The 18,004-nt window shown below is 38.9% G+C and overlaps 1 protein-coding gene across 1 annotated transcript; it reads right to left on the reverse strand.

Annotated features, from left to right (window-relative positions):
- Positions 1-1,429: 1,429 nt before the first annotated feature.
- On the reverse strand, positions 1,430-17,129 carry clul1 (clusterin-like 1 (retinal)). Its single transcript, XM_036596975.1, has 9 exons — positions 16,914-17,129; positions 10,329-10,468; positions 9,849-9,997; positions 8,471-8,641; positions 6,799-7,234; positions 4,403-4,525; positions 2,954-3,168; positions 2,454-2,626; positions 1,430-1,792 (listed from the first exon to the last, which is right to left on the reverse strand). Exons 2-9 carry the CDS (start codon positions 10,429-10,431, stop codon positions 1,777-1,779), a joined length of 1,386 nt encoding a protein of 461 aa, XP_036452868.1. The 5' UTR covers positions 10,432-10,468; positions 16,914-17,129; the 3' UTR covers positions 1,430-1,776.
- Between the last annotated feature and the right edge of the window lie 875 nt (positions 17,130-18,004).

The following is an 18,004-nucleotide window of genomic DNA, read 5'->3' on the forward strand; positions in this document are numbered from 1 at the left end:
GTGCAGTTACAGACCGTAACCTGTAATCTGTTGATCAGCCTCTACCCTATTCACCATTGGTCAGTTTCTGACGCCTGTTGATCAGATATTATTTGGGTGGTTGTAGTGGTTGTAGACAGGGTTGTGTGTGGAGCCTGAGACCAATAACTAAGATAAAATATTGCATAAATGAATCTTTTTTCCATGTATGTGATTACCATGTGGTTAAACAAAGGCAGTCTAGTATGTGTTTAGTCCAAAAATATATACAACAGAAAATACTGAACTCAATTATAGGCTATATGAACAGAACATCACCAATTACGCTAATAAATACTCTGAACGGCACTTGGAAAGAATAAAAATATGCAATAAATAATGGACAAGCTTGTCCAGAAGAAGAGTGCCAATGTGCCAGTTTCCAACCAGAGAACCAGTTGGACATTGTTACATGTTGTCCGTGCATTATAAATGAATGTTATAAGATCGGCCAGATGGTAATTCTGTGGTAATTATATTACAGTCAGGAAAAATACAGGTTATAGGGTAAGGCTCTGTACTGCTGGTGTATGATCGTTCCTAATTGAATCTGGATAACTAATACTGTTACCGTTGGTGCTGGTATGAGTGTATCAACAGCACTGCTCAAGTTTTTACACCTCAGTGTCACTGCTGGGTTGAAAGTGGTCCACTATCCAAAATAACCTAATAAAAGTGGCTCTGTGGTCAGAAACTGACCACTGATGAGGGGTACTAGGGAAAAACTGCATCGACAGATGGGCTACAGTCACTACAGCAGTTTCCATTGGTGTTGAAATCTCAAAAACCTGGCTTTAGCTGACTATCGCTTTGCTGAATGTAGTCTTTGTATAATGTGCTGCTGTTCATGCTGTGAGAGAGGTATGTTTCATTTTAAGGCTGATGGGGATGGTGGGGGGAGGTGCACTGATAAAGCAGAGTCTTAAAAACCTATTCAGTATTTCTCAGATATTGAGCAGGTTTGGGTTTGGTTTGGAAAGTGCAGAATGTGTGGATGAGATTCAAAGTAAACATTACATTTGATTATAGAAGGATAAATTTCGTGTTTCCCCCCAAGAGGAACATACCGGCATAGATAACCTACTGATAAAAGGAGACTATAGAGTTTGAAATCAGACTTTATTTTGGCGTGCTAGAATGGTCTAAAGCTGCATAATAGTGTGCTTGTCCTACCTTTAAAATTAGAGGAGAAGAAAAGGAGTTTGAGGACAGTTATTGAAGTGTATATATAAACTGGCATGACCTGGAACCAGCCTATGCCTACTGTAGCAGCTCTAACATGCAAGTCCTTCATTAAACCTGAGAATGTTACTGTAAAATCAGGGGATTAAGAGAGAAATTATAAGCAGCAACTGTGTGAAAATGTGTAGAAAAAAACACTTTAGAAAAGATTCGAAAACAAAGTGTGGATGCAAAAATGTGGGAATATATAAGTACAAGCAGCATAATCAGCTGAGCAGTTCTCAGTTAAAAATCTCTTTATTTGAGAAGATTATCATGTCAACATCACAGCAGGACACTGTATAGGCAGGTGATTAGAAGGTGAGCAGAATTAATTTATTTGAGCGCTAATATATTTAACTATGTTAAGTTCTAAAATAAACAGAATGATTTACATAAGACTGCATTCATCTTTTAAGTGTAAATGTTTTTACTATGAGTATTGTATCTAGTCAAATATGTTCTTTTAACATGTACACCACAGGTGAACCGTTGCTCACTCACAGACAAAACTACATATTTCTCCTCCGGGCAGCCTTAAGCGTCTTCCTGCCTGAAATCAGAAACAGGACATGTGACTGTGTCAAAACCTATTACGAGGAAGATCTGCCTAGAGTATCCAACCTGCACTATGTAAGTTTTTGAACTTCTATTGGCCACAGGCTGATCTCTAAAGCACTGTAGCACCGTGATTAATACCAAGATTACAAAACAGGAAATCTGGACATCACTTCAATCACTTAGAATAACAGTGAACATGAGTATGCCTCTCATGGAGATTTTCTACAAGCCAAAAGCATGGAAGCACCACTAACTGTGGAAAAGTGAACAATCATTATATTTTTCAAGAGATAATATCTTATCAAAGCTACTTTTGTTAAAGCTACACTATGTAGGTGTTGGGGAATTGGAGACCTCTATTGTGGAAATGAATGATCTACTATTCTCATCATATCTTCATCAGGATCATGTTAAATTTGCATTTCTCCTGAAAAAAATATTATTTCTGGCTTGACAGAGTGACTCACAGCAGCACATGGACACTGTATTTTAGCATTGTTTTTCTCCTGACTAGCAGTAATGCTAATCTTCCATAGTGCAGCTTTAAGCAAAAGGTCAGTAAACATATCGGGTTCATAGTTGGCAAATTGACTTAACTGTGAAATATATTTAAAACTGTTGCATTACAGACTTAATGCTGGCCTCAGTCTTACCTGGCCCTCTGCTTATATAGGCCCAGAGCCTCGTGGGCCACATACTGGATGAAGGCGGGGTCCTGCAGCTGCAGGCCGGCAGGCACGGTGAGTGTGAGAGTGGGAGCGTTCAGGATGTTCACCTCCACCTTAGTGTCTGCTGCTGGGGCGTTAGCTTCCTCTTCGGCCACCACCTGGAAAATAAGCATGGTTAAAACGATAGTTTCTCAAAAAAACTGCATACCTTAATCACACACTTGTCTCACATTGTACATTTATTAGATTAGTGATGTACTAGTGTGGATTTTTATAGATAACAGTACGTCATACAAAGTAAGGAAGCACAAAGTTTATCTGAGATTACTTCAGGCAGTCTGAGACAAGTGAGTGATCATTTAGGCATGTAGTTTGCTCAGTGCTAATACATCTCAGTAAGGGGAAAATGGCTACCACTTCACCGTTTCCGTATTTGATTTAATCATAGGTTTACATTACTTTCAGCTTCCTCCTCTCCTCCTCACCATGGCGATGCTGAAGATGTTTTCAGGTGTGGTGTTACCGTGGACCAGCTCTGTCACCCAGCCGAACTCAGAGGCCATGTTGTTCAGCCAGTTCACCGTGTCCTCGGTGTGGCGCTGCACGATGCCTAACACCTCCTCATACTGCTGCTTAGATAACTCCAGCAGCTCCGACACCTCGTCCAGCTCAACGTGCAGCTCCCGCACACTCGGGCACTCTGACAAACACATACAGAATAATCAGCAATTTCTTAGCATGACACTAAGACTTTGCCCAAAATATATAGCGAATATATATAGTGAATACTTTCTATTTACTGTACATCACACTGTTTTTGGCGTCTGCACTCATATTTGGAATAATGCACTGCAATACACTGTATGTCCAAACGTTTCTTCTGAAATCAAAGACATTAACAGCGAGTTTGTCCCCTTTAGCTGCAGTAACAGCCTCTACTCTTCTGGGAAGCTTTACAGTAGCTGTTGGAATATTGCTGTAAGGATTTGATTGCATTGTGCTACTAGAGCATTAGTGAGGTCAGCTACTGATGTTGGATGATTTAGTTCTGATTTGCAACCTCCACTCCAGCTTTTCCCTGAAGTACTGGATGGAGCGCCATCACTCTAGAGAACGCAGTTCTACTGCTCCACAGCCTAATACTGCGGGTCTTTATAACCCTCTAGCCGACACTTGGCATTGGGCCTGGTGACCTTAGATGAGGATCCTCGCTTTCGTCTTCTGATGCATGTCACTGGAATTGAGCTGCACTCTCCATTTTCTTTCTTCATTTCATGGTTTCTTTAATCCAAAAATGAGGGCACCTCTGAGCTCTTTTAGATAACCATATGGCAAAGTCCTCTTCTAGAGAGAATGGATGTTCCTATTTGGAGATATGAAGAAAGCTGCAGCTGTGCCCTCCATTTATCTCTGCACAGCTGTCTTTGTGAAGAGGTGTGGATTGTTTTCACAGCAGGAGGTTCTCATCCCTCCCCTTTCATCCTAGTTAACCTGAGAACAGCTATGGGGAAAATTATTGAATATTTAATTTGTTTATATTCATTCAAAATATCAATCAAAAAATGTTAATTTCTATTTTGCTGACAGGATGGACACTAGTGGCCTGCATACAGAGGCTACACAGCTGAACTCACTAATTAGGAGGCGTGTCTGGATACTTTGACGTATTGTGTAGGTAATGACACTGAATATATAGTTTTTTCCTATGTCTCAAATAATTTTCATATTATACTGAAATATTTTGCAAGTTGAAATATCATTATAGAAAGTCTGATGCTATTTCATGCTGTAAAAAAAGTGATACGCATTGAGTACTTTGTGGGTGTTCTCTCTTTTCACGAAATCACTTTGATTTGAGTGTAGTTGTATTTTTTCCTTAAGAGGTCAAATATTTTAAAATATACACAGATGTGTACTTGTGTGCCTTCGATTACCAGCGAGCAGGGTTCCCTGGCAGGCTTCACATTTGCTCTGGAGCTGCCAACACTCTGCCGACTGTCTGCGGAGATCTCTGCACAGCTTCCTCTTGTGGAAGAATCCAGAAAACAGCTGCTTCTCTGAAACACAGAGACAGACCACTTAGCAAGAATGTATCTTCAACATAGCTTCAGCATGTCCTCACAGTATTTTACACTAGTCAGCTACTACCACAGTGCACTGAAAGGTATTTGGACTGATTTGTAGGAGATTCTCTTTCTACACCAGGGGTGTCCAGTTTCATCTGCAAAGGGCCGAGGTGGCTGCAGGTTTTCATTCAAACAAAGGAGCACACGTGGACAGTTGTTTGAGGACTGAGAACAATTTGTTAAAGTGGAATCAGGTGTGCTTGTGCTTGACTGGAATGAAAGCCTGGAGTCAAACGAGCCCTTTGCGGAAAAGTTGGACACTTCTGATCTACACCTTTCAAAGGTTTACCATACTAGGCTAAGACTTTTCTCTGTCCTGGCACGAACTCCCACTGGCTGTCCGTACAGCAGACACTCTCGCGGTCTTCAAACGCCGACTGAAGACACATCTCTTTTTACAGCACTTAAGTGAGCACTAAGTACTTATTGAAATGTATTGTATTGCGCTATGTTTAACTCTGTTTCTTTTTCTCTAGGTATCAACATGGGCTTTTGTTTCTAGCAGTATCTGAGCTCAGGACCAGCTTTCTCTCTAACCTATCTGTAACTAGCAAAGATCCGTTTTCTGAGTAGACAACAAAGCACGTTTGTAAGTCACTCTCAATAAGAGCGTCTGCTAAATGCTGTAAATGTAAATGTAAGTTTTGTTATTGATACATCATATTATAAAACAAACAGAATAGGAGGAATTCTGTATTACAGAATGAACAGAATTGTTAATGGAATAATCTTTGACGGTAATCCTGCTCATATGGCCTAAGAATATTTACGAAGTAAGAAGCCAGTTTTGTTTAAGCAATAAATAATGGACAAGGCACGGACAACTTTTCTCAACTTAAACTAGACTGATCAGCTAGATAACAGGCTAAAAGATAGCTAACACACCCAAACCTCCTCCGTTAACATCACAGGCTTTGAATGAAAGTACTTACTAAATGATTCACTGTAAAACTGCAATATAAAAAAGTGTCACTTCAATGTCTTGCAGGTTTTAAATGTCTAGATGTGTTTTAAACAGATCTGCCTTAAGGAGCCTCAAACCCAGGATGAATCTGAAATGGTTCCATCCTTCCTATTTATTGCACTGGCTTCTATACCCAAACGATGCAGTATTTGTCCAGTATAAAACTGTACACATGGTTAAATCCTATATGACCATTTGTTAGTGTGTTTGGCTTATGCACTGTTCGGGTGCAGGAGCTAGTATTCTAATTCCTATGTGGTGCACTACATAGGGAGCAGGAAGCCATTAGAGATTCAGCCCCAGTGTGGGAAAAGGAATTTACAACACAGCTAGTTTGGTGCTAAATAATGCTGAAAATTGCACAGAGGTGCTAACAGAAAATAGCATTGTTGTGGCAGTGTTTTTGGTGAGCAAAAGTACTTTTTGAATAAAACCATGCTATATTATGATATGTTCATTATTATAAGACAAGAAGTTAACAAGGTAATGAAGTGACTGCTGTATACAATGATGGGCGACTGAACGTTCTTGTCGAGTTGTTCTTGTGTGAGTTTCAGTTCACAAGACTCTTTCCACAGTCGATTAGCAGCAATAACATACTGTAAATGAACTACATTTTGGCAAAATAATTGTTTATTTTGATTAATATTATTAATAACAAATGATTTATTTCTCCGCTTTGCACTGTGCCAAATAACACCATTACCCATGCTAAAATCACTGTAATGCACAGACTCTCATGGCTTATTGCTTTAATAACTTATACACAGCAGATTTAAATATTATATGCTACACACCAAAAGAACTTTTTAGATAAATTATTCAATATTTAAATATTTTAATTTGAGAACAAGAAGAAGCTATTAAGTGCTTAAAAACTTTACTGTCATTGTCTATAATGACTTCTTGTCAAGGTGTCTGCCATCAGATTTGATCACAACTTTGAAAATATGTGCATATCTGTATATTAACTTTATAATAACTTAATTTTATTTATTCTTTTTTACTGCTTTTTCAATTATGATGTCATCTATCAAATCATCTATAGTTGATAGCTGTTCATCATGTTGGGCACATGTAACACTTCTTTTTTTAAGCTTTAGATTAATTATTTTAGAGTGTTAGAAACATATTGGATTCATTTTATACATGCATCTACAACCCATTATGGTTTTATATCCTTGCAAACTATGATTCTGAACTTTTGAATGGTAATTTGGAACTTTAAACAGTGAGTTACCTCTTTCCTTCTCTGCTTCTTCAATGGTGCTGTGCAAGTTGTCGAACACCTGAGTGACGACAGCACCAAACTCCTCAGCCAGGCTTCTGCCAAAGTCAAAGAAGGACTCTAGTACTTCATCAAGTCCCACGCCCTGAAGGAAGGCTGAGTCCAGCTCCTCACCGGCCGAAGGAAGGAGCGCCTCTCTGTCCTCATCCTCTTGGAGCTCTGGAGCGAAGGCCTTTCGCAGTGCCTGGTCCAGCTGATTTTGGAAGTGGGACACCAGCACCATGCTGCGGTTCACAAGGTTGCCTACCTTGGTCAGCAGGTTGCTGAAGGAGTCCTCGATCCTTACCACATCCAGGTCAGGACTCTCTCCGCTTTGGTTCATTTCGAGCTCCTCCCGAAAGCCTTGCGAGCCAAAGCGGGTGCTGACCCTGCGGAAGAAGCCCTCCAGCTAAGAGAGGGAAGAAAAGTCAACTAAGGGAACCAATGAAATTATCTTTTCAATATTCCTTTTTAGAAGAACAGTCAGCAAAAATGTACACATTTTCCCCTCATTCCAAATGTACTTGAATATATAAAGACATGTTTGCTCCTCAGGTTTCCCAAAAACTCTGGCCAATAATTCGGCCATGCTCAGATTTGTTTTTTTACTTTTACATTTGTATGCAAAATGTTGGCCATCCCTGGTCGAATTTAGTTCATTTTCAATGGTAAAACTAAGTAGAAATGCTCTTCAGGAAACACACTCCAGCACATTTTCATCCACAATTACTGTTTATTTGCTAAATTTAAAATACTGGGAAAAAATAAGACATATAATGTGGCATATGCAAAAGCTGTGACACGTTTTATACATTTTACTTTTTCCAATACAGTGGAACTTGTGCACTACAATCTGCAGAAAAATGTGTTCTCTGTAGAGGATGCTGAAACTTATTTTCACTTAGAAAGTCAACCAAACATGTAATTTTGACCAGAGGTGTTCGAACTTCGACTGCAGTAGCCAGTCCAAGTTTGAAGTAGTCACTTCATCAGACTGTCAGTGGTGGGTTAAGAGTGTAGATACTTATTTATGTAAAATTATTTTGTCGTATGAACGATGTACATGGCCAGAACATATTATCTCACATAACAAATGAGCCAGTGTGTGGCGTCACTTGCCAAAATTGAAAAACATGTGCTTTAATAATAAGATCATTATTCAATCTGACTGTTGAAAAATTAAAACATGACAGTTGCCACGTTTAGAGGTTAATTTACTAAAAATGCATTTGCAAAGTTACGTTTACTCCTCGGTCTGACCTTGCACATGACACTACATCATCGGATACTTTTTGTTCTGTCAGTTCATCAGAAAAACATGCTGAGCTCTGCTTTCTTTCTCAGTCTCTCTCTTTGACTGCCAATGTGTAGCTGTTTAACTACCAAATAAAGTAAAACTAAATTTCTGATTTTGTATGAAGTGATCAGTATGATTACCAGAGGAATATATCACAGTAAATACAATCAAAATTTGATCTTGCATATACGGTTTCTAACACTGTTATGACATACTGTCATACTATCACCACTATATCAAAATGGATAAAAGCAAACTGCATAGCTAAAAATAGTAGTAGCATTAAGCAAGTAATAGACGCACTTGGCATGTCAACACACGGCTCTGAGAGCTCAGTCCTCATCATACCTTACTAGAGAAGGTGGCGAAGCCACGGCGGCAGGTGTTTGTGTAGAAGCTCTTGCAGGTGTCCTCCAGGCAGGGCCTACACTCCTCCCATGAAGACCTCAGAGACTCTTTGCATTGCTGCTCCGCCTCATCCAACTTCTTCACCACATCCTGAGCCATCTCTGCTGCCCCCTGGTGGCAATTACAAAGACACAACAATACATTTCTGATTCACTGTGCTCCATACATATATATTTGGGGTGTGAAACTCCAGTCCTGGATGGGCAGCGCCACCAGATTTAACATTCACGATTTAAGTCATCAGTTCATTAGCAAAGCCTTGAATTCGTGACTGGCAATCAAAGTGTTAGAAGAGGGATACACATGAGTGATCTTTGGTATCTTTGAACCAATCCCATAGAGAACCCATATTGTTGAAATATTTGCTATATCACAGCTCCAAACACACCTAAACCAAGTAATCATGAACAGTGAATACCTGGTACAGGTGTTTTTGGAGCTGAAACAGAGCAAACGTGGCCTATTAGGGATCCTCAGGAACTAAACTGGGAAACACTGGTAGCATTCCACAAAAAAAGCAGATGGCCCATCTTAGTATCAGTAGAAATAGGCTTATTTCTCTTGAATGCATTCCACCTATAAACCCTCTAGATCTCTTATCTGATTTTTTTTCTCTGTCTCTGCATCATCCACTCTGGTTCTTTCAGCTTCCAGTTAATGACCACTAAGCTTGGATGATAACATAAATTTAGCCTGCAGAATTATTGTGCTAAGAGTGTTACACAGTCTTACCTTACAGCTTGCATTTTCCCTGATAGTAATATCATTACCAATTGGGCTAGCTTCTAATATTACTTCATAATCTATAATGCACCAGTTAGGCATATATTTTGGTTTCCAATCAAACGAATGTGGAGAATCACTGGATCTTAACACTAATATTCGCCATCAGTGCAGTAAACAGAGTAAACTTAACAAGAGTGGTAATACTACCAATCTGTAAGCAGATCTCAGGATACATCATCCAGCTCAGCATGCTAAACTGGGTCTGTCCAGTTTACAGACTGGCGAAATCAACAAACTTCTAACCCCCCCTTCTGGACAAATTCATGCATTTTACTTTCTACTGGAGAGCACATCTCATGTACCTTTGTTTCATTTGCATGTTCCCCAGCATTCTTTTCCAGAAAATCTGTTATAATCTTTTCAACCGATGTGCAAAGTATGTATGTATGTAGTTAATTAGTTGATGGTGATCTGTTGGCATAGACTATAATTAAGTGCAGTCTTTTCTATTTTATAAATTTTTGATCTAACCATAGAACAGAATTATTGTACAAAGGGAACGACTATTGGCCCGAGGCTAGTGCCCACTGACCTTCTTTTTTTCTCCACTGTTACGAAGCGACTTCATCAGGTGCTCATGCTTCTCCTCGTTCATGGCCATCACCTCCTTCATCTGCTTAACGCCATAGAGGGCTCTCTTCACCTCCTCATCCACCAGCTTCTCCCCCTCCAGAGACAGTCCTGAAAAAAACACATAGAGCTTTTCTGCAGCATACTACCACTTGGGTCATGTAAGCGTGCTTACTTGCTTAATATGTTGCATACTTTTTTTATTTAAGAACGTGTGTCTGTATGAACGATTACATGTATGGTTGGCTGTGTCTCTGTGACAGTGTTACAGTCTATTTGATTGCTCAAAGTGAACAGCAAGCTAAGACAAAGTCCTTGTATGTGCAAAGCCTGATTCTAATTCTGATTCAAAAGAGGCTTTGCTAATAAAGAATACAATTTCCCATTGTGAATAAGATTACTGTTTTACCCCCATGGAGAGATGTTATTATGAGAGACTCACGTTTGAGAGTATCCACTGATATGACTTTTGGATCGGGACCAGGGGCAGAGTGGAGAGCCTCCAGAGAGGCCAGAAAAGCCAGGGAGAGCAGCAGCGCCCTCATCTTCTCCTCCCTCACAGTCTGTCCACACAAGTACAGTCTGTTTGAAGAAGCAACATTTGCTTAATTGTTTAATTCCACTGAGGTGGCATAGTCTAATCAATACCTTTCTAATCCACTGTGCTGAGTTGTGTGCTTTACCTGCTGTACTCCACCATATTTGTATATGCTGTATCAACCCCTTTTTGTGCTGAATCATTCATGTTTCATTTATGCTTAAAATGAGCCCAAATGTGAGTATTGTCTAGGAATTCAAAATGGACTGCTGTAAATTTAAGCTTACAGTGTTCTCCACTGATACTGGCACCTCTGGTAAACATCTTTGCTAAACATCAGCTATACTGACAGAGTTTCGTCCTCTAATAAGGCTGAAGTTGGTTTCTTAAATGTATTTTCTGTTCCACCTTAAATGTGTACAGGTGACAGAATGTAAGTGCCGAACCATTTAAGGTGGAGTGGATAATTCAAAGAAGGAGCTGGTGAAAAAGAAACTAACATCAGCTTTATCATCCTTTGAGAATAAGGGCTAGTAAAAAAAAAAAACAACACCACCATACTACTGGCCACTGAGGGGCGCTGCATCTTTAGGGTCCGGAACTGACCTATTTCCTAAACAGCTTTGCTGTGCTGGTCACAATACAGTTTATTGACTAGTTACACTTATCCAGTTCACCTACCTCATATCCAGATAAGGCCAACATAAGATTTATGTATCCATACATACACGAGGCTTATAAAGCAACCTCAAGTAGCTGTTCAGAAACATGCAAGACATCTAAATGGTCAACATATGAAAAATGACCTGAAGATCATATTCATGGTGAAAGAATGTGAGTAAACATTCTCAGCTGAGGACCTGGAAAGCTCATGAGATCTTGTGACTGTGAATTCCACTTTAACCTGAATCTGCTGATTTGGCCTGGTGTCAATACCACACCACCCATGAGGACCAAGACTTACATCAGAACTGAGGATATTCTTAGCAAAAACATTCTATATTGTGCAAAGAAAGGTTAAACAACATTAGTGGAATCTTAAAGAACTACATACAACAGGTTCTCCATCCTGGAGGTTCTTTGAGTTGTATAACCGCTCCAAAAGAACCTCTGAAGAACCTATATTTTAAAGCCAGTACGACTTATGACAACACAGAATAAAAACAAGTCTTCTAGGCTCAGCTGAAATGACCCTGAGAAGACTAATAAAGCTCATCTAAGCAGCCATATGTTTGAGTGAAAGCGTGTCAGAAATAACACCATATGAGTGCAGCTTTAAACGGCCTCCTTCAGCAGAGCTGAGAACATAAACGGATTTGCTACGTAGCCATCTGTTGTCTGAACAGGTCCATCAAAAGCCCTGTGACGTGCGGCAAGTCAAATCAGACATATTGTGAAGCCGTGCCCCGATGTCACCATAAGGCAAGATAGTTAACTGTGGACTTCTCATCTGTTATCTGTTATGTGTTACTTACTCTATTATCTGACAAAGGTGCAAGTTAGGTGTTAGATATCTTCCACCATTGCTGGCTTACATAATACAGCCTCTGATTCTATCCACAGTGTCAGTACTTAAGCGATTACTAAGCCAATTTTAAACTGTACACACAATTAGCAATGGCATATCATTAATGATGAACAGCCACATTCATTGACAGACTTTAGGAGGCTTGAAGCTCTGCCCTTTTGCCATCAGACTGTATAAGTGGCCTTTTGGTTGGCCTGAATAATAGTGTTAAATATGGTCGTTCTTCAAGATCCATTTCAGAGAGGCGAGGCTCAGACTCGACCCAGGAATAAAGCTTGTGGATCAGGTTCCATGAGTAGAAACGTACAAAGAAACATACAAACTGATATCTTTAAATGCACTCTGTTCCCTCTACTGTGCTTCATTCAAAAAGCAGTCAGGACTGAAACACTCCTTATAACTTAAGTGTGAATGGGCGGGGCTAAACTTCAGTGAGCTGCATAGGTGAATATTTGAAAATGTATTGGTTTTCATGATAACACAAAAACTAGGATGACAGCTTAGTTTCTATATATAGACTGTAGGGACTGGAAAGTGGATGGTACATTTTAAAACTATCACTGTTCATATATATTGGCACTGTAATAACTCATGCTTAAGTGTTTCAAGGACTCCAGGATTTGCCATTTAATCTAAGCATTTGTGTATATTTGTGATCAATGGGTGCCAAAAGCTTCTACAGAGACAGATTCCCGTGATTACTTATGCTAAAAAGTCCCTAAAAATTCCAATTTACACATAATTTAGTCAATTAACCCCCAAGACATGTTTAGCGTCTGAAGTTTGCTTCTTTAAGTTTGCACTGAGGTTACAAGGCTAACGTAGCTAACAGGTAATGGATGCTTATGCACATCCAATTAGAATCGTGCGAACCATCCATTTATTGTCGCAGTCCAAAAAAAAAACATGTATCTTTATTTTTGTCAACTTCTTTGTTGATCAGATCAATCATACAGTGTCAGAAACAAGTGTCAGGTGGTCTGTTTGAGATTATATTAGCTTCATTGATCCAGTGCAAAACAAAAGAAGCAAACTTTAGACACCAAACGTTTTGGCTGATTGAGGAAATATGACATAACTGAACTATCACTTTTTAAGTCTGAGCTTCAAACATTACAAACATGTACAGTGACAGTGTTATCACAATGTCAGAAGTCTCAGTCTTAGTATTCAAATCAGGCCTACAAAACAAGAATCCGAAGAGGCCTAATTTGATTTAATCATTTATCAGTTTAACACTGTCCATTTCAGATGTTCTATCTGTAAAACAAGACATCAGACAACATCAGAACAGCAGTGATCACTTTCGTATAATGTAGTGTTATGATCACTACTTACCAGAAAGTTCTGGTTTCTACCTGTCTGCGCAGTGTGTGATGGCCTGAAGCTCTTTCCTTCAGCAAGGTGAGGGTGATGTTTATCTGTACCTGGACTCTTCTATTTATACAGTGCTGAGCAAAAGGCAATCCAATTAAAGCATTTAGGACCTGCTGGTGAACACTAATCCTGCAGTCAACATACTGACTCAAGCCTTTCTTCCTCATCTCTGTGTACAACACAAATCACCAGTTAGGTGTGACACAGCAACTGTTCAGACACACTGTTTCCCAGATAGCACTATAGAACTGTTTTTGAAATATTACACTACTTTCTAAAAGTTTTTGAGAACAGTTTACATAAAATAAACTTACTAAGATGATTATAGGATGTGCCACAAAACACCCTCAACAACAGAGAACAGCTGGTCATTCAAGGAAATTAATTCCATTATGTGTTAGTTATATTTTGCACTTTGGCAAGATCGTTTGTGAAGTTTTAGTCATTTCATAAACTGTGTGAACAGATGGTGTTGATGTGCTTGCAAGGATTTTCTTTCTGCTTCTGTTATTCTGTTGTATACTGCATATTAAGTGTGTTGCTGTGTTTTCAAGTGGTGTTAAACCTACAGTGGAGAAGTTCTTTGGTATCTTGATACGACATGAACAGTGATTACAACTTGTTTAACGTCCCTCATAGAAACCATGAAACAGATTCACATAGGCAATATTTTTACTGTTTACCTGCTGCCACTTCATTTTTTGAATGAGTATCAGGTGAACAGTGCAGGACAGCAGGAAACAAAAAAGTCACTATATTTAATCACTATTTCTCATTTTCATTACTATTAAAATTATCTGTACTCTTAAATTTTGACTTTTCATTGCAGGCCTCAATTTTTGTTTTTTTTTTTATTGGTGGGATTTCCAGTGGAGGTATGATGCACACATCCATGACAAGTCAGAGTTACTGAGAGGAAATGTGTTGTAAAATCAAAAGGACCTCAAACCGACCCACAAGCTCTGTCACCAAGTCGAGGCTGATCCTCGCTGAAACAGATTTTGAAGAACTACCATATAAAATTACACTTATTACATGCTGACCAGTCTGAGGGCAAAAGGGCATGAGCCCAAGCCCCTCATGGGTGTCTATTGGTGCACATCCCAGGCAATGAGCCACAAGGGGCCATGCTTTACCAGTGGTATAATTTTTGTAAAGCACAGGGTTGAGTGGGTGATTGCATTTATATGGTGACAACATAAAATATGATAAAATACATAGACATTCAATAAATAATGTAATTAATTATTAATAATAATCACAATAAACAATTCTTCTACTAAGAAACATCTTATTTAGAGTATGCTATACTTGTTAAGCAAATGCTGTAGAAGTCATTGCAATCATTGTATATTGCACTTATAACCTGAACGTTTTACATTTTTGACATATAATAATGAAACAATCATAATATAGCAGTATTTCTTTCAAAAACCTTCACCTTTTAAGTAATTTCTTTATACTACAGTATTTTCTTGTCAACTGATCTGTCTTGAGATTTGTTTATCACTGTTCAAATACACAACATCCTGCATATGAATTTTATCATAAATTCATCCTTGATGCTATACGGCTTCACCAATCATTATGGATTCATCTACAGTGCTGCTTGAAAGTAGAATTATCTTCATTTACATCACAACAATAGATAGTGGAAACCCAATAAAACAAATAACACAAAAAATATATTTTTTATCCATTTATTAAGCAACATAATCTGGCATAAAATGTCTTTGTTGGCAAAAGTATGTGGACCTCTAGAATTATCGGTTTGGTATAGGTGATAATTAGTGTCAGGAGTTTCAATCAATTGGATGACACTGAGGTGTAAGTGTGGCTGACTCTACCCTATTTTTTAAAAAAATATCAAGCTTTCACTGTTAAAGTCTGGTCTTTGCCACACACATTTGTTAGTGCCTGCCATGTCTTTATCAAATGAGATTTCTGAGGACATCAGAAAATTATTTTCCACGGATCATTAGGCCTGAAAAGACGAGTGTGTACTTCACTAATCCACTTTCAGGCAGTGTCCAAATGCAGGGAATTCAGTACCATTCACACCCTGCTCTGGATTGGATTCTGAGAGATGACAAAAAACGTAGGGTAACATCTAAGGACCTGCTATTGTCAGTGCTCATGATTCTACCATCAGGCAAACACTGAACAAGCATAATATGTATGGAATGATAGCATGGAGAAAGCAACTTCTCTCTAAGAAGAACATTGCTGCATGATTAAAGCTTTCTAAAGACCTGAACTGGCCACTATTGAATAATATTATGCAGACAGAAAAGGCAAAATTTGATCTTTATGGCTTAAATGAGAGATGTTATGTTTGGCAAAAAAACGAATATTGCATTCCAGCATAAGAATCTCATCCCAACTGTGAAACATGGTGGTGGTAGTATCATAGTTTGGGGCTGATTTGATGCTATTGGAGCAGGACAGCTTGTCATCATTTGATGGAGCTATGAATTCTGGATTGTATCAAGAAATTCTACAGGAGAACATTAGGGCATCCATTTCTAACTGAACCTCAATAGAAGGTAGGTCCCGCAGAAAACAACGACCCTAAAAACACAGTTAGTCTACAAAAAATGGTTTTAGCAAAATACATTTTACATTTTGGAATAGTGTAGACAAAGTCCAGACCTTAATCCAGTAGAAATGTTGAGGCAGAACCTAAGGTGTGGTGTGTATGCAGGAAAGCCTATCAACATAACAGAGTTGAAGCAGTTCTGTTACCAGGTGGGCATAGATTCCTCCAAGTCAATGTGCAGTGCTGATCAACAGCTTACAGGAACTATTTTGTTGAAGTCTTTGCTGTACAAGGGGCTCAATCCAGTTCCTATTAGCAGAGGTTCACATACTTTTGCCAACAAAGATATTTAATGTTAGATAGCTTTATTCAAAAAATGACTTTTTTGTGTTATTTTTTGTGTTATTTATTTTATTGGGTTTTCCTCATCTACAGTTATGAGTTACATAAGAACATCTGATCACATTTAAGGTCACATAAACATAGAAATTCACAAGATGATACAGGGTTCACAAACTTTTAAGCAGCACTGTACATCTATCCTTTTATCATACCTGGACACTCATAAACTGATTTTATTTGTTTGAAAACACTGATTCCAAGCTTTTAAAAGGTGGTGTATGTACTGTCGTGCTCGCATGACAATGCTGGCCACATCAGAGTCACTCACCCTCACTCATGCAGACAGCAGCAGTTGATCATTGAACATTTCAAAGCAGCCTGGTGACTGGGCAGCTAGCTGGCTTGCAGTGCAGCAATCCCACAACGCATATGTGCCACATAGGAATGGTGAAGTTTCTTTGAAATGACAAATTACAGGGTACTTTTAGGTTGGAATGAAACCTATTAATAAATAAAATGTAGTTATATGTCATGTCCAAATGTCATAAGAATAATTTGACCCTTGTGTTTGAATTCACCCAATATCAGAGTCAGATGGGTGCGTGCATGCGTGCATTCCTCTTACGGTTCTGATTAGTGAAGCATGTCTTTTTAAAAATGCCCTCTTCGTTTAGCTCTGACCCTGAAAATAGTCCTCTCTCACCCATAATCAGAAACAGCAAAGGCCACTGGAAGTGCCCAGTTCCTCCCAGTCCTAAGCACCTGTTTCCCATAACCCCATCAGGATGTAGTGCCATGCTGAAGAGAGTGGAGAGCTGTTTAAGACAGTAAACATACACATGAGAAATAAGTCATATATTACTAAGGGTCTGATAATTGGAACAGACAAAAATGAACAGTGGTGCCACGCTAAAAACTATGAATGCACTACAACCAATTAAATAGGTCTAATGACGCTCTCTTTGTAATGACACACGCAGTGGGTCAGTGTTCTTTGAGTACGATAACCACAATATGTTAAGGAATGTATAGTTTCACGTCATTCATCAATGATCATGATGAATATTGTCATATTGCTAGCTGGTGTCATGCCCACATTAAGAAACTCTAAGCAGATTCCTCTATGAGAAAAATCAATGCACTTTTGAAAATCACTGCTATCGCACGCTGCAGTAAGCACAATTATCCAAACCCCAGTATCACCTGATCCTAAGAATTATGAGGTCATTTAGCAGTCAACATACAAATACTGCAACGGACGTGCTTCAAACAAGCTATCACAGCTCACACTGAAATTACACCCCATGAAAGTAAGTCTCCCATTAAACTTTACCAATATTATACAACAACACCAGCAACTCATTTTGTAGTCTGCTACTGCCAAAGATACTGACCTACCAGACCTGACAAAGCTTGCTGGTTTGAGGTATTTGGGTGAGGATGCCGATTGTATGATGAGTAGTATGAAGTTCAGTGTGCAGCAGTGTTAGCTTGTATATAGCAACAGTCATATTTCAGCTCCTTAACAACCTCTTAATTCAGAAGACCCAGTGAGTTTTTTGGAGAAAAACTGTATGTACAGCAAAACTTCTAGGGTTTGGAACATTTTTGCATATCACAGAGCACAAGAGCAGCGATTTTAGAAAACGTCATTCATATGTCTTTTAGGGAAATCTGCTTCAACCCAGAGTTCATAATATGGGCATGATGCTGATTACAACATTAAAACACAACTTCTAAAGTATATTACGTTGCTGGATATGCTCTTGGCATATCTAGAAACCACACTCCAGC

The sequence above is a fragment of the Colossoma macropomum genome, unplaced genomic scaffold (assembly GCF_904425465.1).
Source record: "Colossoma macropomum unplaced genomic scaffold, Colossoma_macropomum, whole genome shotgun sequence".
NCBI lineage: Eukaryota > Metazoa > Chordata > Actinopteri > Characiformes > Serrasalmidae > Colossoma > Colossoma macropomum.

Coding starts and splice junctions, on each gene's coding strand:
- clul1 (XM_036596975.1), bottom strand. CDS start 10,431: ATGAGGGCGCTGCTGCTCTCCCTGGCTTTTCTGGCCTCTCTGGAGGCT. Junction 9,998..10,328: donor ATCAGTGGATACTCTCAAAC/GTGAGTCTCTCA, acceptor TGTTTTTTTCAG/GACTGTCTCTGGAGGGGGAG. Junction 3,169..4,402: donor CCAGGGAACCCTGCTCGCTG/GTAATCGAAGGC, acceptor TGTGTTTGTCAG/AGTGCCCGAGTGTGCGGGAG.